The sequence below is a fragment of the Carassius gibelio genome, chromosome A2 (assembly GCF_023724105.1).
Source record: "Carassius gibelio isolate Cgi1373 ecotype wild population from Czech Republic chromosome A2, carGib1.2-hapl.c, whole genome shotgun sequence".
Lineage (NCBI taxonomy): Eukaryota > Metazoa > Chordata > Actinopteri > Cypriniformes > Cyprinidae > Carassius > Carassius gibelio.
Window position 1 is genome coordinate 19162669 of NC_068372.1, and position 19512 is coordinate 19182180.

General features: G+C 37.0%; 1 protein-coding gene across 6 annotated transcripts in view; it reads right to left on the reverse strand.

Moving 5' to 3' along the window:
- Positions 1-19512, reverse strand: part of LOC128029868 (catenin delta-2-like) — a 54787-nt gene that overhangs the window by 28417 nt on the left and 6858 nt on the right. For 3 of the 6 annotated variants that reach the window (XM_052617420.1, XM_052617419.1, XM_052617423.1), the window contains exons 2-9: positions 19136-19248; positions 10773-10807; positions 9531-9647; positions 5615-5781; positions 4033-4573; positions 3749-3892; positions 2358-2607; positions 87-143 (exon numbers count right to left, since the gene is read on the reverse strand). In XM_052617420.1, the coding sequence (XP_052473380.1) occupies positions 87-143; positions 2358-2607; positions 3749-3892; positions 4033-4573; positions 5615-5781; positions 9531-9647; positions 10773-10807; positions 19136-19248 (1424 nt within the window). The remainder of the gene's footprint in view (positions 1-86; positions 144-2357; positions 2608-3748; positions 3893-4032; positions 4574-5614; positions 5782-9530; positions 9648-10772; positions 10808-19135; positions 19249-19512) is intronic. The other 3 variants (XM_052617422.1, XM_052617421.1, XM_052617424.1) reach the window with 2 other exon arrangements.

A 19512-nucleotide genomic window follows, 5' to 3' on the forward strand; every position in this document is an offset into this window, starting at 1 on the left:
TGCTGCCCTAGCATATGATCTTGAGTAGAGAGGAGAACAGTGCTTTTGTAGATGAGGAGTAGAAATGTAAATAAATGTTGGATTACTTTGTCATTCTTTGCTCGGCTTGATTTTGATTCCAGACAAGGAATTCAGGGTCGTACCTATCAGGAGACAGGCAGAGAGAGAGAAAGGGTAGGTGTCTAGCACAAAGGGATTTGACATTTTAAAAAGAATGTATTTATGTTTAGCTGTCTTCTTGTGCTGCATGAAGATACATCACACTTGCATTTGACTCAACATGCACTACAAAGTTAATTTGTTGCTGGTTTTTATTAAAGAGGGGTCTCACATAATGAAAAAGATGTCCCATCCATATCACTCAGTGTGAGCTAGACATAAACTTTAATAGTTGGGATAAACTTTCACATTTCCAGTCAGTGCTGCTACTGATTTATGATAAGAAGTCTGCGTTCTACTTAAAAAAAAACAAAAACTAACAAAATAAATAAATAAAAACAGTACATTTTACACAAATATTTATTGTATAATAATACTAATATTATATATATATATATATATATATATATATATATATATATATATATATATATATATATATATATATATATATATATATATATATATATAAATATTTTAAACAGAATAAGTCTGTCTTTACAGTCTTTACATGAAAATATACAGCAGCTTTATATTTTAAGAAGGAGATTATCATATTTATGGGTCATTGGTGTCATTCAAAAAGTTTGAAAACCCCTAATCTATACATTCTTGTTTCGTCACGGGGGTACAAGGAGTTATAATTAATGCAGTGTTTTATGTATGTACAGTTCAATACTTTGCTACAAACTGCCTTCAAGTTTAAAAAAATAAAAATCTATGTATAATTTAAAAGGATTTTGGTGATATACTGTATTGTTGCCAGACCCACCCTTTAATATACCAAACACTATATTAGTGAACCATATCTGTGCATTTGTTTGCAGTCAGTAAATGCAATGCATCACACTTCATACCATCTCCACCATAGCCACTAGCAGTGAAAAGACATGGGAGAGAAAAGAAAGCATGAGAAGTCAACAAAAGGGATGACAAGTAACTAAAAAAACTAAAACAAGGTCAAATCAGCAGAAAAAGCAAGCAAACAAAAAAAGAGAAAGTCCTACAGTACTTTAGCTCACAAGAGATGATCATCAAGGGCCTCTCAGCACATCACATTAATTTCACACGATAAAACCAAAAATACTCTTAATATCAATATAAAGACAGAGTGAACAAGGTGGAACTGACTACCTATATAATCCATAAAATCATTCTTGAAGAATGTTTACAATTGTGACAAATGTGTAATATCTTTTTGGGATTTTGTAGGTGTACACAGGCAAACTAAAGTACTACAGGAAGTGATGTCATGTGAAGTCTGATTCATGTTGTAGGAGAGAGTGAAGTAAGATGTGTCACCCTCTTAATCAAGTAAACTGCACAATTGTTGTGACCAAGTGACCATATATTTAGAAAGAACCCATCATGTACAGCTGCTTGTGACTGAGAGATGCACATAAATATTGAGCATTTTCATTATCTACACACATATCATATTGGTGAATTCAAAACCACTCAAAGGTTTGGGGTAAGATTTTGTCTTTTAATTAACAATGGTGTATCCGGTTTAGACACAGTGAAAGAATCCTGAAAAATATTGCATTCCTGTTTCCACAAAAATATTACGCAGCACTGTCTCCAACATTTATAATAAGAAATGTTTCTGCTGAAAATGCTAAAAAATTATTTTCAAATTAAATAATATTTCACAACATATGAGCATAACAGACTTCTTTCAAAACCATAAAAAAAAATTGTACTGACCCCAAACTTTTGAATGTTACTGTATCTTTGAGGTAAATTGTGTCTGCTTGACTAATAATGAACTTTGCCTCGAAATGCAAGAAATATTATTTCATTCAACTTGATTCAAATATTTAGTGACATCTGTCTTAGGTGGTTTACGAATAATGTGTTGGAAAAATAAGACTTTGGAATTGGATTGCTTCTACTCATCAATTTTTAATTGTTGAGTACTCATATTTCTATGACCCTTTTTAATAGATGCTTTTCTTCTGTATTCAGTTGACACAAGATATCCTGAAATGTATTTAGCCATATTAGGTTTAAGGACAAATCAAACTAAACAATGGCACAGCTTACCCCACTCTCCCCTACAGTGTCTTAATTGACAACTTGTGCATGTGGTGCTCTGTTTGATTTGTTAATCACACAGCCTGTCAGTTTGGCTCTAAATCTCACTAACTGGCTGAGATCGAGACCTTCAAGATGCATTAGACAGTGGGAGAACTCACCTGGGGTCCTTCTGGATGCTGTCCACAGAGGGCGACCTGACCAGTGTTGCCTCCGGGGGCAGAGCAGGTCCCGATTTGCTGTAGGGTGAATCTGTGGAGGGGCAGAACTGTAGTGTACGGTAGGGGTTGGCATAGTCAGCGGTGGAGGCACCAGGGCCAGTGGCGTAGCCGGCACGGGGGAATGTTCCTGTGGCGTTCTGGCTTCCAGTGCGCTGCAAGGGTATGGAGTCAACACCAGGAGAGGAAGGGGCTACAACAGGAGAGTAGGGACAGAGCAGAAAGTTTAGGACCTGGTCACAAATCCGGTTCATTGGATCTTTGGGTGCAGAAAAAGGTGAAAAACGATACATGTTGACCAGGTATAACAATCATAAGAGAGGAGAAGGTGGAGAGGAGGAGTAAAACAGAACAGAAAGGATGTTAAGCCATCAAAATAACAAACTGACCCATAATGATAGCTCTTCAGTAGGTGCTTTATTAGCTTGTCTGAGTGTCAATGCAAAACAGTTTTTTTTCTCTCTGGCCTGCTTTTGTTTAGATTTGAATAGCTACCCAGAAACCACCACTGAGGGCTGTTCATCCTGATGGCAGGGTTTTCCAGACTGGAGCTCAGAGCTGTGCTGGAAACACTCCCACTAAAGTCAACAAGAACATTTACGTTTTATTGCACAAGCCTGGTGTGCATAATTTTATTTTAAAAAAGTATTTGTTTATTCTATTATTATTTTAATAACACTAAAGGCTATTTTAATAGCAAAAACTGGATAGATTAAAACACAATACCAAGCAATAAACAATCACTTACAGCATAAAAATTGGTATGAAATACTTTAATATGACAGATATTCTGAAACTTTTTCTAATGGGACCTTTTTAAAAATGTAAAGTAAACCTTTTTTACATTATATAACCATTCCCTATAAATTTTCTACGCCTCGCTTTCCACCATCTGTCTCCGTTTTGGTATGTAACACCCACTATTTAGAATCCAATAAATTTTAAATCTGTACCCTATCCCAGTGTTTCTCAATTGGTTGGTGGCAAGACCGTTCTGAGTGGGTCACGGAGTATACAAAGAAACAGCTGTCAGTGTCAAAACACTGTATACCACATGTCTTAGCCTGCAAACATGTAATGTACATATATAGAAGCCTGTGCTTTTAAATAGATTGCAAAAGTTATACTATCTGATACAGTTAAAGTGATGATGTCTAGCTGCACACTGCTACAAATTGGGCACTTGGGAAAACATTTCTATTTTAAACAAAAATAAAACTGAAACAAGACTTTTATTTCATAAACACATCTGTACTAGAGCCATGATGTTCTAACTGAGAAGATTTTTCTGTTGACGTTAAATTGTTAGAGAACCTGATGTCTGCTTGTCTTACCTTGGCCTTGGTTGAAGTTCCTCAGTGGGGCTTTCTGATAGACTCTGTCCTCATAAATGGGGTCAATATGGTGCTCAGGAGACTGCAAGGGTCTGAGCTCTGAGCCCAGGTGACTGTGCTGACTGCTGTACGAACCCCTGGAACCTACATCATGGACAAAGGCAGATTCTCATGCACCGTTAACCAGAAAAACAACCGCTACAGTTAGTGTGACCAGTGCTTATGAGTTTTTGATGTGGTAATACTACCAAACAGAAATGCTGTATCACACAAATTGCACTGACCTGCCAGACTGCCAGGCCTCTGGAGGGTGGCGTTGGCGTACAGTTCATGAGAGATCTTGTACTGATCGGTGGTATGGAGCATGCGTTTGGTGGGGGACAGAGTGGCGTAGCTTCCCACTGCAGCGCTGAGCTGGTGTAGCGGAGACGAGCTGGAGGTATTGCCCGGTCCGGCCATGTGCAGTGGTGAAGAGGACGACCCTCCTCCCACTGCCATGTTGATGGGAGAGCTGGTGCTGTAGGACTTGGCCAGCCGGCTTGGAGACTGCTTGGGCGATGACACCCGCGCCAGAGTGGCATAGCTGGGCATGTCAGAGGCTGAGCCCAGCCGCTGCAGTTTGGATGGGGAGCCCAAAGCCTGCATGGAAAAGGGAGAGCTCACTCGCTGGGCTGGTAGAGTGGAGCAGGAATAGTTTACAGGGGCTGCTGGCTGATTGTCAGGCATGTGGAATGCACTGCCATGACCCTGGGCAAAGAAGTCTTGGGAATGGGCCCGGGCGGCTGTCTCTCTGGCAGCCAGCTGGGCAACACGATTAGACGTCACCTGGAGGTAAGTGACATGTAAAGAGCTAAAATTTCACTCATCTAGGAGCTGTGAACTAAGTGATGGTGACCGACATGATAATTTCAAGGGAAAATGGGGTGAATTCACTAAACACTTGCAATTTTTGCAATTTGTAATTCAGCGCAGCAACAGTTCACAGGCCAGTTTAAATGCAAATGAGGATTTAAGTCATTGTCATTCTTTTCAGCACAAACAAGGCTCCTTTCTATTTAATTTAGGCTCAATAAAGATAGCACAATTATTGTTGCGCAACACTGTAGCCTCATTTGCATTTGCAAAAAATAACTAACATGGCAAAATAGTAACAACGCAGTAACTATATATATATAATTTTATTTAAAAAAAATATTTTAAAAGTTGAAAGGCACAGCCTGCACATTATATGTGAAGGGAAAAAAACTACTTATTAATTTGTTGCATTGTTTTAGTTAAACTGTGGTATTCATTTTTACTGTAATAGACTGTGGCCACAATTTTACTAAATTAAAATGAGGGAACAAAATAATAAAACATGGCCATGAATTAAGCTGTGGAACTAGTTATTTTAATGCATGCCATGCATGGGACTCCATGTTCATGCATTTAAACATGCATCAACTTTTAAAAGAATAACAAAAACATTACAAAACATTGTCAATGGATTTTTACTATCTTACAGTGTTATGTCTATTTATAAATTATTATTTAATATATAAATGTAATATTTGTTCTGATAAATTTCTCAACCAAAATTACATGCATTTAAGTATAACTGAATGAAACTGACTAATTGTACTGACCAAATTTAGAGATGATTTGAATAAGGTAAAAGCCATGACTGAAAAAAGAACATTGTTCGGGCACTAAAAACATTAAGTCAGTGCATGCACATGAACAGCGTTATTAGCGGACGCACTACTTAGTGAATTCCCCCAGAGGGTTATACCCCCCCCCCCAAAAAAAAAAAAGACAGGGTATAATTCACATAGTTTAAGACAAGAGGGTCAAAATCTGAGTTTTTACAAAGAGATGAATCCGCACCTGATTATAGCTATGTAAGGCTCCTACCACCTGACCACTGAGAGGAGGCTGGGAGGCCGACAGGTCGCCGAGGGCCAGGGTCTGGTTGCTATGGTAACTGACTTGATAGGGAAAGGTGCCCTCTTGATTATTGAGCTGCAAAGCACTCTGAGAGAGGATGCCTGGTCCTGTGAAGGGGGAATTTGGGGAAAAGAAATACAAGACAAAATTGTTTAACTTCAAGATTAAGTATAAAATCACACATTTATTTCCAACAAAGTCACTGATTTGCATTTGGTCTTTCATTCTGTCTATTTGCATACAGAATTGTAATTGGTCTTGTCGTCTTTGCATATATTTAACCATGTATAACTTCATTTACGGCGACTGTTCATTCTTGTGTGCAGCTAAGCATGAAGTATGATGATTTTTATGACTATGTCAAAAGCGGCAAGATGCAGTATTACATTTACACCGAATCAAAGCCAAATCAAAATCTAAACTTACATAAAACTTTGTTTCTTTTGCTGCCTTGCAAGCTCATGTGTTTCCTTCAGGAGATGCAAATCTTGTTACTTTCTCTTCTCTGTCCAGATAATTCCACTCACCTCATTCTACCTTTGTAAAATTGGTTAATTGCTTTACCATTTCATCTCATATTCTTTTATGGTCTTCCAGCCTCCATCCACAGTTCTCTTTTTTACTTTCTTTTATACAGCTCATTATTTCAAGCCTCACAGTGAGTAGATGGACAGAATAGGCATGCATAATTAATCACTGCTGGAAGACACTCAATGAGCACAAACTCAAGAAAATGGGGTCAGCATAAACAGAAATCGCAGTCCCTTCTCTTCACTCGTCCCTCTTATGCTGTCAGCAGTGATTCCCAGTCCTTTTTCATCTTACAGTATGTCCCCCACAATCACATAAATAAGGGACAAGTATTTATTATTATTTATATACACTCACTAATAACTAGATGCTTATTAGCATGCCTATTATGAACATATTGGCTGTTTATTACTTATAAAGCACATATTCTGCATGACTATATTCTACATCTCTAATCGTACCCAATACCTAAAATTAACAGCTACCTTACTAACTATTAATAAGCAGCAAATTAGGAGTTTTTTTTAGGTAAAATTTGTAGTTAATGGTTTGTTAATAGCGAGAATTGTGACCAAAATCGAATACTGTTGGGGAAAAAACAAATGAAGCAGGTTTACCTACTAAAGCAGTTTGAAAAACAATCGAAACTGGCTTTATAACAGCATTTAGTTTGACTGGTTGAGACATTTAACAGAATGAAAGTGTGAGTGAATCAAGTAACACTGTTGAAGAAATATAGAGCACGTTATAACATTTTATACATTATTTTCACTTCAAATATGGCCATAAGAATTTGAGTATTCCAACTTTCTGCAACTCAAAAACTTCACTGAGTGAGGGTCAAACCAACAGTGCATACAGAAAAACAGATATATTGATATACTGATGAAATATTCATTTTGCGTTCATATTTGTTTTAATAAAACATTTGTAGTTAAGTGAAGCTTTTGATGATATTTATCAAAATTCTACGTATACAGCATAGCATACATTCATATATTTATATTTTATTATCATATACTACCATTCAAAACTACTGTAATTCCTCAAATAAAAGCCGGAGCCTTTATTTACCTGAACTGCAGAAGGTAACAGGCTTTTATTTTTAAGCAGGCTTTTATTAGAGGCAGGCCTTTATTTCTTATTCCATCTGTTTGATAAGTAATTGTTTTAAATAACCCGTTTTAAATAAAAGCGATAGCGTTCCAGTGGACAGAGATTATAACATCAGCACAGAATCAGTTCAGAATCAATCACCAAAAGAATCAGTTCGGTTCAGATGCGATGTGTGTCAGTCTGTTTCACGCTGAATCACTCATGCGCAGTATCATCAGCTCCTCGGTTCTCCAATTGGACGCATCTGACAGAAACAGTTCTCGGTTTATTTGACTACTGGTTTTTATTTGAGGAATTACGGTATTAAGGTTAGTAATACGTTTTTTTTTTTCTAAAGAAATCTTCAAGGATGCATTAAATTGATCAAAATGTAAAAAAAATCATGTTCTTTTTAACTTTCTATTCAAAGAATCCTTAAAAAGTAGAATAACAGTTTCTGCAAAAATATTTAACACTGATAATAAGGAAATGTTTTAATGCAGTAAAAAAAAAATCATACCAACCTTTAACTTTTGAATTGTAGGTGTAGACTTTAAAATATACACTAGCTTTCAAATGTTTAATAGTAAACATATTTAAATTAATTTAAATTATTGAAACTAATTAATGAAAATTAAAGTCATAATCTATGTTTTACAGGATTAAGAGAACAAAATCCAAATTTCTGTACTCTGGAATGTGAAGTAATTCCTGTTTGGGAATCACTGCTATAACCTGTATGCACAGAGACGAGCTTGTATGCTGTTTAATCCCTGCAAAGTCTAACATGATGACGGTGTGTGGTTTGTGTTGAGTTAACCGAAGCATGTTTCTCCTCTTCTGAGGATGTCTGACAGCACCTAAAGATGCTGCCTCTTTTAAAGAGGGGAGAGTTTGAAATGGCCTGACAGAGCAATAATGTTTGTTTACAAAAGATCTACATGCCACAACATTCTGTAAGATGAATTACAATAATGAAACACCTTATTTTAGTGATATTCACTTGCTAAATTTTCATCTCTGATTCGGTTTCAAACATAAATAGGCTGCAAATAAGAAGATTAAAAGAAAACCAATAAAGGTTTGCGGTCTATGAAGAGATTTCCCATAAGCTGACTATGTGACAGTGTGACTTCAAAACCACTGAAGATGATAACTGGGTCATTTCGGATGGGTCATTTCGGGTGACCCAGTAATATCAGAAACTGTCTGACTGCGGTTACTGAAAATGGCTGGAGTTAACTACTTATCACTATCAGATTCAAAAAGAAGCACATTTACAGTAAGAGCTGAAAGTTTCATAAATCTATACCAGACTTCTGGTCCTTCTCCAGTCTCCACCCAAGCATTTTAGACATCATAAGATGCCATTTGCTGCCATACAGAGTGGTTGTGCAGTGGACAATCTATGTCTAGGGGGCCGGTCACTTATCTGTTTGGGGAGAGGGGTTTTATCTCTTTATGACCTGCATTTTAGATCAGAACCGATAAATATTTCAGCTGAATTCTATTTATAACTTACAACTAGAGAGAGTGGAACCCCTACAGCTGAGTAAATAAATACAAAATATACTTTTTATACTTTTTGCTCAATATTTCATGTTCTATTTGATACTTTATTCTAAGTTTCCTGTAGTAAAGTTTGTTGAGTTACAGCTATGTCAAACTTTTTTTTTCTCTGCTATCTGGAAACCTTTTTTTATACACTACTGTATATCTCAACCTCTTTAACGCTTAGAAGCTGAGCCTTTGAAAATACATATTAACTGTTCAGAGTATTCATATTTAATCTATTCAGATGAGGTAGGCATGATATATACTCTCAGCAGTGTGAATATGCTTTCTGACAAACACTATTTGAACATTTGTTGCTTCCTTGAATTTGTTACCCAAAAAACTCAATTCAGAATTAACCTGTAATTCATGCATTAAGATGCTAGCATGCATAATAAGGCAGGCAGGGAGGCTCACTCATGAATTTCAGAAACCTGGAGGATACACCAAGCTCATGTGCTCTACTGAGCAACACCTGCTAACTCATTTTATGGGATGTTACAAACGCATTTCTGTCAAAGAATGCTGTAGAAAGTAAATTATAGTCCCGGACCATCAATCATGTCAGCTTAAGATCACAACTCTGCAGGATCGGAACATTTAGAAGTCATTAGCATTGTTCAGTCTGTCATTTCTTAATCGTGCCAAACTTCCATCATTTAAATGTGCTCCTTACTTTCGCCGGCAGTGAATTCCTGTGAATCCAGTATACCAGATTCTTGAAGAGATCGGATGCAGGAATCTACAAGTTCCAGACCTGTGGTGAGCTCCTCCTCTATATCCTTCTGTCCGTCTGTCAACAAAGACATGAAAGATAACTTCATAGAGCAGACTAATAAAAACACCTACCCATAAAACAGTTTCAATATGCCGATAATTACTCAACAAGCACTTAAAGTAAAACATTATGAGCTTGCTGAGTTACTACGGTAACTAAAGTATGAATGTTTTACATTAAGTGCTTAATTTGTTTTACATGTTACATTTTGATTGCTGTTGGGTTACATTGCAGTAACACTGCACTTTGCAAAAACGATCTAGAAATTACACCTATTATTTAAAATTGTAAGATGGAACAATAATGTTCAGTTGACATGTTAAAATCGCATTTGTACTACGCAAATAAAACCAGGCCAATCTGCAACATTTTAGGATTTAAAATAACATAATCAAAATTTCTGAATTAGATATTTCAAAAACAGAGGGGAAATACTATTATTTACAGAAAGTAGGTTTGTATCCAAAAAACAACCATATGCCAGTTATTCAGATTATGTTAGTCATTTAGGCTAGTCTGTCATAATTTAATAAAGGAATATCAAAAAATACAGTGGAGTCTGATATTGATGTTTAAATGATTCTGCAGCATTGTGACATTTTATTTATAAAACACACACACACACACAACATTTGACCTATTATATGGATTTGAATGTTATCACAGCCTTATCACAATGTTTTTACAATGTAGTTTTGGTAGTTTAGGTATTTTGATTAAGGCCAAAACATTTTGAGGTACATTACTGAGAATCTACTTAAGAAATTGAATTTGAACTAGTCAGGAATGAGAATGAGATGCTTCATTTGGTTTTGTTTTGATGCTTCATCAAGAGCCCAGTATTTTAAAGATTGTGGCGTGATCTCAAGCTCATGATTCATTTATGCACTGCACTCTTCAATCTCAGGCTCTCCTCAGTGTTTTATATTCTAGAATGCAAAGGTTGTCATCTTTGGCTAACATTTTGCTGTAGTGCACAATTATTAAGTCAAAAGTCAACATGTTTCACTCTGACATGCACGATGTACCATGTGGGCTGCTTGAAGATGACAAATGTCAAAATGCATTGGAAAAGGTGCTCTTCATTTGCTCTTCAAGCGTAAGAAAATCCTCATTTCAGCAAGAAAACTGTTCAGTTACCTTGGTTGTTCCAGCGGAACTTTTCATCTGCAGAACTGTAAGATAAAGGATAGAACAGATTTAGATGCATCATCAACACAAACAATCTTTTACCTTACAATACAATCCGATGCTGCAACTACTTGCACCAAAATTTAAGCATCACAACTTTTTTTCAATATTGATAATAATAAGATATGATGATGTTAGAATGATATCTGATGGATCATATGACACTGGAGACTTGAATAATGGCTGGCGAAAATTCAGCTTTGCCATTACAAGGATAAAATCCATTTTAAAATATATTTATAACAATATACAATTTTAAACAGAAGTGCACTTTTGGCCATATCGTGTTGCTAAATACTTCGGCTGCCATAAACTGTTTCTGTAACTGTTTACCCATCAAGCTCATAAACCTATTTGCAGACTTTCTGAATCACATAACTCACTGATCAATGAAGTATCATCTCTGTTTTAGAACACGCAAACAGTGGCTACGATGGTAATGGATTTAGTAGAAATGAAGGCTTGAGGAAGAACTCAGAGCCAGAAACCCTTAATCAATGACCGGCTTTGCCACCACACGGTAAACAGTGGCCTGCTTTACCCGTAACGCCATCGGGAGGCTAAACGCTCACCCATTGTCCTTGGAGCCTTACAGCGGCTGCTAAATCACTCTATTGATTTTCTTCCGGTGAGTGTGTAAGGATGCATTTTGTGAGGCTGTCTATGTTTGTGCAGGGGGTGACGAATCGCAGAAGAAAACAAAACGGGCCACACCGTTGTTCTCCTAAAACCCATTCATCACCGATTCTTCCACGAACAATGCTTAGACAGAGACAGGCTCCCGGTGAGTGAGAAACAGTGATGAGCCACAAGGCATTTTTACCCCAAATCTCCATTTTAATGAGTGAGTCGACCTGTCTTTAAACAAGCATTAACTATTTTCATTCTAATAGCTCCCTTTAAAAGACAATTACTGGCTAAATATGTCAGGTAATTACAATTAAATAAATAAATAAGTCCTCTAAACACAGATTCAGTTGTGAGATATGATTAGGAGGGCCTACAACATAAAATGAATAATAATAATAATAATAAAAGAATTGTTCCCATTGGCTGGAAATTGTCATTCAATTTCCAGGACACGTGATTTCGCTCTCAAAGACATCTGGCTAGATAACATCACATTGATAGTACAAAATGAGTCTGTCTTCCTGGGGATCATTAAAGCCTTTTAGGATGAAGATATTTTTCTCTCTGAGGATAATTAACTTGAGAATAATGACATAACAGATGAGGCAATCACAGCTGTGGGTCATTGTGTGGTCAGTAGTTAATCACTGTTCTTTATGTGCTCCATTTCCATATTGACTTAACATATTAGCTGAAACACTTGGAGCAATGTGATTTGGGCCATTACAATTAGCCCACTGATTTAGCATTTTTAACATTGCCTCCATTCTGGCTTATTTTAATTGTCTACACATTGTTCTACAATTATTCACAAGACCACGGCAATGGTCAAATAAACAACAAACAAAGGGGTGTGAACTACAAACAAATGCAATGCTAACACTGGGAAATTAACAAAAGACTGTATATCCCTGACAGTGGCACCTGTTGAATTGTTAAGAGTATCATTAATGGTGCTCAAAGGGGATATTTCCTACCTGTTAAGTTTAAGTGATACTTAAACACTGCCTTAATTTTAGTTCATTATTTTCTTTTGTTGTTTGCAACACATTCTTGCTTCATTAAAGCTTTTAAACAAAATCTGTTTATTCAACCCATCAATTCAATCTGGTTTTACTTATTGTTGTACATTCAGGCATTCCCCGTTTACATTTCTGGACCAGATTAATGTGGCATTAAAATATAAATGTACAGCATATGCGCAATGCTCTCTATATTGACCAGTCAGCATCAACTTTAAACTCATAAATCCATTCTAAACCAGTTTTATAAATGTCAAATAGGCACACACACACACACACACACACAAACACAATAAATGTTTTTTTTTTAATCCAACTTATGGAGTCCGCATTACAAAACCTATCTGCCTAAACTGCATTAATACTAAAAGATTTTTTGTGTATGTTTGTTACAGCCTGTTTGCCTTGGATTGTCATGGGAGAAAGAAAGACGAGATTTTGGTGTGAATGAGTGAACGTATGCTATGAAAAGCTGGAACAAAGCTCTGAGCGGCTTTTGTTCACTGCTAATGTATGTGAAAAGAGTGAAAGAGGGAAAGAGAGGATGAGACCGGCCCTAAACCGCTGGGGGTCAATGAGTGCCTCCCAACTGACAGACAGAGAAATAGACACATGCCATCAAAAAAAGAGAGGCTGCCTGCAGTTTTAAAGCAATATACATATAATATATAGAGTAGAAGGAATTGAAATGTAAAATAAACATAACTTGAAAAGCAGAATGTCACCTCAAATACATTTGTGTTGAATTTCAGATTATACACCTAAATCTAACTGGTGATTTTCACATGTGTTTGATTGAGGGGGTCGGGTTAACTACTTTCCCATGTCTTTAGTGTGTTGTATAAGCCATGCTGTCTGACAGAGCATGTGAAAGGGCTTCACGTGATTGTATTAATGAGTGTGGAGCAAAGGCATTCATCCGTAAGAGCCAGTCCACCCATCATTAAACTCCAGATGAGTGGGACCAAAATAGTCCTTGTTAGTCTTGATACTGTATGGCATATATAACATATAGCAATGTATCGTGTAACTTTTCAGCTAGACTTACAGAAATAATCTGTTTAATCAAGTAGGGTTCCAAGATTAAAGAAAAAGTTCACCCAACAATGAAAAGAATGTGTAAATTGTAAATTTCTTCTAAATTTCTACTTTCCCAGTGAAACACAAACTGTGATTTTTGAAAAGATATCTTGCTCACTTCTTCTTTATAATCAATGAGAATGAAAGCTGTTTAGGTCTAAAGTGACTAGAAAGTACTATCAAAGTATCATAAAAGTACCATATTCCAAGTCTTCTGAAACCATACGATATCCTTCTGTGAGGAATAGACTGAAATTTAAGTCATTTTGCAAATGGAAGCACTCCTACAGTCTATAAAAAGTCAGTTTAGCAAGGACAAGAAAAAAGCAGAAACAATCCTGTGTGGGCTTTTGGACTCTTCATGAATTGATATACGATACACTACAAATCAAAAGAGATGCTACACAGTCCTCAAAAGAGGAACACAGTCCAATCCCTGCGCAAGAGAGCATCCTGTAATGAGAGAGCCCCCTTTGAAGTGCTGAATCATGGCTGAATTGTGTGGATAAGGCTGGTGTAGCAAAGATGCTGTGCAGCTGATCTGTGATGGCAAACACTCTTTTTCAGTGTATTACTATGACTGGCATAAAGGTAAAATACTCTCACTACAAATCACAGCAACATAAACACGGTCCCCAGACACCTCAGTAGCCCAGACTGGCACAGAATGGCTCTCATCTGGAAACTGCCTCATGGAAATGTATAGTACTTTTAATATAGCCACACTGGATGTGATACAAACTGTGGAAATGTAGTACTTATATAGAATACCATGGTTAATATATGTGTGTGTATGTATGCATGTATAAATATACTAATATGACTTATAACTTCAGGTAAGGTCACTGCATTTTTAGTTGAAGGAGTTTTCAGATTAATTTGAATTAAAAAAATAAATAACTTAATAAAAACATGCTTCATTCTCAGTGCTAAAAAAAGACAAACACTGATTTAACCTCTGTGTGCTGCCACGAGGCTAAGACAACAGCAGTAAGCCGAGCAATTACAGGATCAATCACACATTTCCTATTGCAAGTGTACTTTCTAAAAGGACAAAACATTATTTTGAGGGCATCTGAGGATGTGGTGGGTCATTAGGCTGACAGCGTGAGTGATGTCACATGTAGGGAGCTCAGTGGTTGAGATCTACACTATGCTAGGCTGTCTCAGTTAAGCTAGGAGGCAGTGTGCTGGCTTTGTCTCAAGGCAGATCAAGTATGTGTCGCTGTCTAGACTTCCTCTGGTATTGACAGGCATGTGATGTAGTCAAAAGACAATTTCCTCTGTGTAAAAATACGCTGGAACCACATTAAGACCTAAAGCATTAAACGATAAAACAAGATTTAGCTGATAAAAATACTATGATAAATTACATTTAACTACTAATTAAACATCTTTTCAGAAATTTCAATAACAATTCAGCTATATCTAAATCAAAATCTGCTATGCAATATTATACATCTCTTCCCAAGTTTCATTTTCATTAAGCATAACCTAGTTATCTAAAGCTACTTTCAATATAATAACTACAGGGTCACCCCAGGATTTGAGATGCAGATAGTCTCAGTCAGCAAACTGGGTTTAAGTCTACACGCGTAGGCTGAAATCAAGCAGTCAGGGCTTATAACTGAACTTGGGAAGCAGAAGAAGCTTTCATCGCCTCTTAAGCCTGACAGATTGCTTACTAAATCAATACGCTCTGAGTTCCCTGTACTGTACGGGGAGACACTTAGTGTGAGTCAGCCAGTGCGGGAGACACCCTTAATATGCTTAATATCCTGTAAGAACGGAGAGGGATTGTCTGAGCACATACACCCTGGTGCACAGGCAGATGGGAAGGTTTCTTACTGCCACTGTCCTGGGTTCAACAGGATGAATTTCAATGGATTGTGCACTTGGATGGGTTACACTGGGTTAAATGTAGAGCACAAATTCCGAGAATGGAGAATGGAATTCCGAGAATGGAATTTGTGATCCAAATGTAGAGCACAAATTCTGAGTATGGGTCACCATACTTGGCCACATGTCATGTCACTTTTATTTGTGTGTACAAAAAAAATCTGTAATTTACTTTAAGTATCAATACCACAGCAGTATTTCTTTGAGCTGTTGAACACACAAAAAAATTACTTCCACAGTACTTTTTCCACACTATGGAATTCAATGGCTACTTTCAACAGTTTGATTACCAACATTCTGCAAAATATCTTTTTTTGCGTTTGTGTGTTCAACAGAAGAGAGAAAGTCATTCAGGTTTGGAACAACATGAGGGTGAGTAAATTATGACAATTTTCAGTTTGGAGTGAACTACTCCTTTATGTTTTTGTTTAACTATAATAACTCTGCAACATCTAAATATGCTGCATTATTTTTTTTGCGCCCAAAACACTGAATGAATGTTGCAAATAATGTTACAAAGAGGACCAGAAATATTGCAATAATGCACACTTTCTGTTCTTAATGCTGGTTGGTATAGGCGACGTGACGTGTGGCCAAGTATAGTGTCCCATACTCAGAATCTGTGCTTCACATTTAACCCAACCAAGTGCACACACACACACACACACACACACAGCAGTAAGTAAGGAACGCACACACACACACACACACACACACACACACAATGAACACACACCCAGAGCAGTCGGCAGCCATTTTTGCTGTGGCGCCCGGGGAGCAATTAGAATTCAGTGTGTTGCTCGAGGGCACCTCAGTTGTGGGTATTGAAGGTGGAAGAGAGCGCTGTACATTCACTCCCATAAACCTATAGGTAGCCCTCAGGTAAAAAGATTCCAGAATAGTGCATCACTCTGACATACTTTATGATCCAGGCACCTGAATTGGCCTTTGCCATAATGCTTAAAGTGCACTTTTCTACACTGCATGTTTGACTAAATTAACATACTCGCAGCACGCTGCTATTTCACTTCACTTAAAGCCAAGTTAAAGTAGATTGTTGGTGGTTGGTGAAAACAAAGCAGATTTTTGCTATGAAATACTGCACACAAAACTGTTCAGTGAATTTGTCCATGTTTCTTTCTATAAATGTATCCTCTACACCTAAAGGGTAAAAAGAAAAATAATGCATTTCGCATGCATAAAGTCTCAGTGGACAAGCCTTTCAAATTTTTCTTTCCTTTTCATGTGCAATTTCAAACAAAGTGGGTATTTGATACTAGATGCACATTCATGCATTTCCTTTTTACATTTAGGCAAATGCTTTTATTCAAAGCAGATTACACTGCAATCAAGAAACGCACTTTATATACATGATGTAGCTAGCAACATAACCTATACCAACTGAGCTGCAGGAACAGACAAAGAGCTTGTTGCTGCGCACAGGAAATGCTGAAATAACGTAAATATATTACAAACAGGAAAATAATAATAGTATTTTAGTGCATTAGAGCTGTCAAACACATTGTCTCCTCAATACAACTTATTTACACCACATGCCAACAAGGCATTATCTCTCCTCATGGCACACATTGTAGATGCGTACACATTGCCAGCGTAGTCCAAGCTCGCAGGAGACTGGTGGACTAATCTGGCAGAAAAACAGTCAAACAGCTTTGGCTTAATACTCCCTCGCTGTGCTCGACAGACAGCGTTTAGTGAGACAACTCCACACTACAGGATAGGGCTCAACAGTGAATGTCTACTATCGAGTCAAAGGCCTCACTTAGAGCAGCAGATGTTTGACACTGTGCCGAGGTTTGGTCCGATGGACGGCCTGCTAGAGGCAATAAGACAACTTCACTTGCCGTTTCCATTGTGACTGCAGAGGCATTTTACACATCGGCTAATCAGAGCTTTGTTTCTGCTGAGTATCAGAACAGCGGTAGAACTAGGCCAGTACAATGTTTGTTCAAAATGGAGTGCTATTTGAAAAGACCCATGTTTCATTAAACAAGTGGGTCGCAGGCTGAAAGTGCTCTCTTTAGCCCACAGTGCTCCTCCTGAAGCTGTGACTTTCAGCTTGCTGTCTTATAAAAAAGAAACATATAATAGTCAGTGAAGTGTTTTGTATCAGTATTGTTTTGCAATTGAGATTGAACACCAGCTAGTAACGCCATCACAGAAAAATATATGGTTGTTGCAGTCAACAGTAGAAAAATAACTAAGGAATAGAAAGTCCACAAAGTAAAATAACCCTGCAGCAATAATAAGCAGCTTCTGTAAGCTGTAGTAAAAATGAAAGACAGGTTCAAAAACAACACTGGGGTTGATTACCTCATTAAAAATATCTTAATTTAACCAATAACAATTCAAAAACAGTACTGTTCAAAAGTTTACAGTCAGTCTTTAAAGAAATTTGACAAAAAAAACATATATTATTGTATACTACATAATCTTTAATATATGAATACTATATAAATATTATAACATTTGTAATAAAATAAAAAATGTATTGTAAATTCTAAGAATATTTCAAAATACTACTGTTTGTACTGTATTTTTTATATAATCGGTGCCACATTCCTTCAAAAACTTGCAAAATCTTTCCAACCCCAAATATTTTGAATGGTTGTGTATATTTATAAGTCATCTCATGGGCTTAAGTGCAAAAGCACTTGATGGCCTGGCATCCAAATCATCACGGCCTGTGTTGTCTCCGCTCCACTTTACTCTAATTAAATATTCTAACCATGTCTGTTGGCAGCTCTCGTCTAATGTGGGAGAGAAGCGACTGAACTGCTGCATGAAAAAACAGGGTTGGGGAGGACTTGCAAAAATGAGTTGTGATAGGTAAGGAAATACAAAATAGTTTAGGAAACACAAATATGTAGAGCTGTAAATTTTGACATGTTCTGTTTTATAATAATTTCTCAAGGTTGCTTACATGTGCGCTTACAATATGAGAGGGTCCAGGGGTGCCCCTGGATGAAGTCTCCAGTGCCCTGTTCACACTGATGGTACTGATACTAAAACCAATGACACAATGCATAACTTTAAACCTGACATCAGCCTGCACAACAGAATCTCACTGACAAAGCAAGTAACGTGGGAGTCTTATTGACTAAACAGCTGAAGGACATTTGATATATTGAGTTTTCAAGCTAGATGAACAAACACATAAAATTTGCTTCGCAGCAACAAGAAGAAGACAATACATTGAGGCCATTCAATTTGATTTGAACACTGAGTGTAAACAGTGATTAGAAGCACTTATCAGCCTCTGAAAGGTCAAAGTGATTGCATATATAATCCATAAAGTCTGTTTTATTATAGTATCTGTGAGATTTTAATTACAGTCTGTCTTCAAAGCTTGTGACAGCTTAACCCTTTGATTACTTTGTAGTAGTGAAATAAATTAGAATTTAGATCTGAGTTTCCTGGGAATGTGGTTACACTAAAATATTCTTGATGGAAGAGAAGGGATATCAAAGGATTTCACGGAAGAGGCTAAAAACATGCTTTCAAGACATTTTGTAGACTTAATGACAAGTTAGATGATGACGATCAAGGAGTGAATGAAGGGTGTGAAAGACATCTATCTTTAGTTTTAGCTGGTGTAAGTGGTGATGGTGTGGTGAGACAGATTGAGTTAAGGCAGAGGTGTCGCTCCACCAGACCCACCTGATGCTGCTCATGCTTCCAGTCTCAGATCCCAGCTTGCATCTCTCCAGCTGGGTGGCAACAATCTGCCTCTCAGCCTCCAACTCTCTCGTCAGTCGCTCAAATTGCAGCTCCTGCAAACATAAAGCAGGCAGAGCGTATGTGTAAAGCCCTAAAGGAATTATGGAATTGATTCTGTCTATAACATGTACTACACATGCACTTACACATGCTCCAGTAACTAAGCCACTAAGGGCTTTTCTTTACATATTTTTACATATTACATCTTTCTTCGAGAATGATCATAAATCTAGTCTCAGGTCAACTGATTTTATTATTATTATTATTATTATTATTATTATTATTATTATTATTATTATTATTATTATTATTATTAT